A 4,570-nucleotide genomic window follows, 5' to 3' on the forward strand; every position below is an offset into this window, starting at 1 on the left:
CTTCTAGCTCCATAATTTAAAGCCCTATTGCCACTCCCCAAACAAGATCATACAATTTTACATCCAATATTACATACAAAAAACACAAATCATGTAAAAATCATGTGATAATGAAACACTCAAATCTTAAATGCATTCAATTCAACAAAGCAGATAAATACTTTTTTATGAAGTTTATTTAAGTTTGGGAGGAGCATGGTCATGGTTGAGCGCTGAAAATGCAAACTTTACATGTAAATAAGGATCAGGCTGTACCTAATAAAGTATCCAATGGCATATATACTGTACATCAGATTGACAGATCATTGGTGGATCACATTTTAGGGTGACTGTGCCCAGATTGTGCCACCTTTGGACCAGGGGTAGGCAAATATTTGTTTCAAAGACCACATTGAAGAGCCGCATACTTTATTTAATCCAAATCAACATTAATTATTACTGTACTATAGTTATACATGGACATTCATCTTTACCCTGCCTTAAGAAATACAATTTCGTCTGAGCCGATGGTGTAATGGGCAGCACTCCGACATGTGGTGCGACTTTCGTCGACCCGAGTTCAATTCCCGGCTCATAGTCATTTGCCGATCCCATACCCCTCTCTCTTCCCTGTACTTTCCTATCATCTCCTTACACACTGTTAAATAAAGGCAAAAATGGCCAAAAATATAACAAAAAAAGAAATACAATTTCATATTTTGAACGAAAGGATTGTCCGTGACGCTGTAGACAGCTGTAAGGATTTCATTCATATTCATATTAGAGTCTAACAAAAACCATGGGGAATACATGCTTAGCGACTGGATTGGTAAAGTGTCTACTTAAACATCGTATTAGATGTGAGATGACCAGCTTACTTTATAAAACCGTTAATGAAAACTCTGATGTAACCGTACCTGTTAACAGATGTGATGTGGATGCTAAACACCTTCTGTCCCTCCATCACGCACTAGTATGTCTACGTCACTCTGACTTAAACCAGTAAGGGTATTTGGCGAATTACAATCATCTGCAGAATTTACTCCGCCATGACCTGTTTGTAACAAATTTGTTTCAAAAATCTGAATCATTTCATTCTGCATTTCACATATTTGGGGACGTGAGAGCTCTGGCAAAACAGGCACAGGTTTTATAACTTCATGTTGAAAAATTTGTTTATGGATCTGGTTGATTGTGTTTATCATTTCACGTAATTGCAACACTTTTTCTCTCTGGGTTTTTTCAATGTTCTCCAATCGGTCAATCAATATTCTGTTCACCAACTTTTGTTCTTTAGACTTCTTCTGGAGCGCTTCAAATATAAGTCTGGTCAATGCCTCTTGAGCTGTAGTCCTCGTAATTAATGCAGCGATACCTTCAGCCCGTCTTCTCAACAATGCCTCTTGATCTGTATGCCTCAAATTTAATGCAGCGATAACTTCAGTCTGTCTTCTCAACAATGCCTCTTGATCTGTATACCTCAAATTTAATGCAGCGATAACTTCCTTCTGTCTTTTCACTTGTGCAGTCAAACTCAGCAACAACTCATTGAAATGAACCTGATTTGCAGGTAGAGATTGTTCAAAAATCACAGAAGGCTCAACATCGGCTCCAACCACTTGTGGCAGATTAACCACAGCAGATGTATGTGGGTCCAAAGACGATGTCAGGACGGTAGTAGTATCCGGTACTATCGCATCACCGTTAGCTTCTGAGACCCTTGCCAACGCAGCAGACCAAGAATTTGTGCCTTCTCCAGCTCCTAATAGGTTTTAAATACAGTAAAATTAGTACACTACAGCAAAGCAGTATTTAAACATAGCAAATCGAATATTTAGCTACATAATCACCCTTACCAACTGTTTTAATAAAATCTGTGGCAGTATCTCGAGGTTGCGCTTCAGAAACTAGTGTATTGTCCGGGCATGTCCTTTTCTCATGGAGAATAGAACCGGCCTGCTTTCGTTTCCGACTATGACTAAGTCTTGAAGATTTTGTAGAGGTATTCTGTGGTGCAAACTCTGGCTGTGTAACTAGTAATGCTGCATCTACAAGTATAAAAAACAGAAAGAAAAGTTTTTTCAAACAGAATTACGACACATCAAAAATAGTCAATAATACAGATTAAAGAGAAGTAAAAAAAATCACATAATATAGTTACCTTGCAGTTCACAGGCACCATTAACGCTTTGAGAGCCCTCATTTATTGCTGGGGCATTTACTATTTGGTATAAAAATTGTAAAGTGTAAGTATCACATTTTCAGAAAAAAAAACAGAATGTGTAATTAAAATAACAGCGTATTAACTTGCAGATCGCTGTTGCTAGTATCTATGGAAGGTATTTTTGGACTTTTTTAAATTAATTAATTAAATTATAAAATAATTAATTAAATTATAAAATATAAAATAAAATCGCAAAATATGTCCCAAATTTGAAAATGAAAAATAATTAAAATTACATTTATATTAAATTATTTCATTTAAATTTTTAACGCGATGAAGCATCATTCCGGCCAAATTGAAAAATTTAATTAAATTGATGATTTGACATTTCATTTTCAATATAATCTTGAGTCAAGACTGACCATATTAAAATAAAAAAGCAAGCTTGAAAAGGAATCTTTTAAAAGGCTTTTTATTCATGCCCAAGCAATAATAGGGACAACATTAAAATGTAAAGTTCAGTTTTAAGATTTGTGAAAATAAAAATGAACACGAAAATTTAAATGAAAAAGAAAAACAGATCATAAAATTAAAACTGAACTTTGCATTTTAATTTTGTCCCTATTATTGCTATATATATATATATATATATATATATATATATATATATATATATATATATATATATATATATATAATATATATATATATATTTAAAATCCTGTTTTACAAATGAAGATAACTTGGTTAATCAAACTTGATAAATAAACATATAAAACAAAAATAACTTACCAGTAAGACTTGAGTCCATTGTTTTAAATAAACAAGGCTGCTTTAATATAACAGAGAGAGATGTCCTTGCGAAAATCAGTTACTGCTGTAAGGGCCCAAATGAGATCCCGACCTTTTTATAGTATGGAGGCGGGGCTTGCCAGACTCAGGAGGCCGTACCCCACATATTTGCATGGCACAGTCCCCTCCCTATATTTTATTTGGTTATTTTTTTAAACTTTATTAAATAAGATTATCAACTAAAAATATAAGCTATTCTTGTAAATTATAAATACTTATACAATTATAATGTAAAGAATATATCTCATGAAAACCGGTGCACAGAATGAACATGTACATTTTTAGACAAGCCTGTAGTTAAAAGTTTGTAATTACTCATCACTGTTAAAAGAAAAATTTTATTTAAAATCATACATTTACTATATTAACATTTTAAACATGCATTGTTACTATTATAACAATGTAAACAGTATAAGCCAAATGGCAGAACATTTCACCCACGCAAGCTTATATCGAAATGTATATGACTTTATTTGTGTAAACATCTAAAATACAAAAGAATAAGCAGTGCTATGCTTACATCTACTTTTTTAATTAAATTACATTTAAACATTACAAAATCAAAAAAATCTGTTTTCTCCAAGAAAAATGTGTGTGTTTTAAGAAAGGGTGATTTAAAATATCAAGCAGAGGGACGTTTGGCAAGAGTAGCCACTAAGTGTGAAGGCATTGACACCTAAAAGTGTTCCTAAACAATGATCTAACGATCTAGCTCCTTGGCTCCATATTGAATGAAGATGACTGGATTGGATGAATTTAAATATAAAGCAGGGGCCGTTTGACATGAGTACCCATTAGGTCTGAAGACCTGGACACCTAGCATTGTTCTGAAACAATGATCTAACGATCTAGCTCTTTGGCTCCATATTGGATGAAGACGACTGGATTGGTTGAATTTAAATATCAAGTAAGGGCCGTTTGGTATGAGTAGCCATTAGGTCTGAAGACCTGGACACCTAGCATTGTTCTGAAACACTGATCTAACAATCTAGCTCTTTGGCTCCATATGAAGACAACTGTATTGGTTGAATTTAAATATCAAGCAAGGGCCGTTTGGCAAGTCTGAAGACCTGGACACCTAGGGCCAATCTCATTTCCCTGTCTTACACCTTCCCCTTTGTCTTCGTCTTCCCCTTGCCCCTCAAAACCAAGTGAAGGGGTAAGACAGCTCGTTACTCTAAAAAATGAGACACCACTCGATTACCATTTGAATCACCTTCCCTTGTTGCTAACTGGCTGCTACGTAAACAGACAAGGGTTGACATAAACAAAGAAGATGCAGTCGTATCTGGTTGTGGTATCGATTGCCTGAGATAAGGCCAACAAATAGCGCATAGCTTAGCTGCTACCTAGCGCCTAAACTAGCGATTCAAAACAAAAACATTACAATTAAAACAGCTTGAACCGATTTTATTAAAAGTATCATAAAACATGAGTGTAATAATATAATCTCAATTAAACTGCAGAAAATAACGTTACGTTCATTTGTGCGACTCCTTGACAGTTGGCCCTAGCCCTTGATCAAACTGAGATTTGAGATGCCACTTCGCCTCACATGAACGCGCAAAACCAAGG

At 34.8% G+C, this 4,570-nt stretch overlaps 1 protein-coding gene across 1 annotated transcript; it reads right to left on the reverse strand.

Annotated features, from left to right (window-relative positions):
- Nucleotides 1-213: 213 nt before the first annotated feature.
- LOC135783293 (uncharacterized) lies at nucleotides 214-2,954 on the reverse strand. The gene is made up of 4 exons (XM_065293983.1): nucleotides 2,936-2,954; nucleotides 2,141-2,200; nucleotides 1,836-2,027; nucleotides 214-1,741 (listed from the first exon to the last, which is right to left on the reverse strand). The coding sequence occupies exons 1-4, from the start codon at nucleotides 2,952-2,954 to the stop codon at nucleotides 921-923; spliced, it is 1,092 nt and encodes a 363-aa protein (XP_065150055.1). The 3' UTR covers nucleotides 214-920.
- Nucleotides 2,955-4,570: the final 1,616 nt, after the last annotated feature.

This window comes from Paramisgurnus dabryanus, chromosome 7 (assembly GCF_030506205.2).
Source record: "Paramisgurnus dabryanus chromosome 7, PD_genome_1.1, whole genome shotgun sequence".
Lineage (NCBI taxonomy): Eukaryota > Metazoa > Chordata > Actinopteri > Cypriniformes > Cobitidae > Paramisgurnus > Paramisgurnus dabryanus.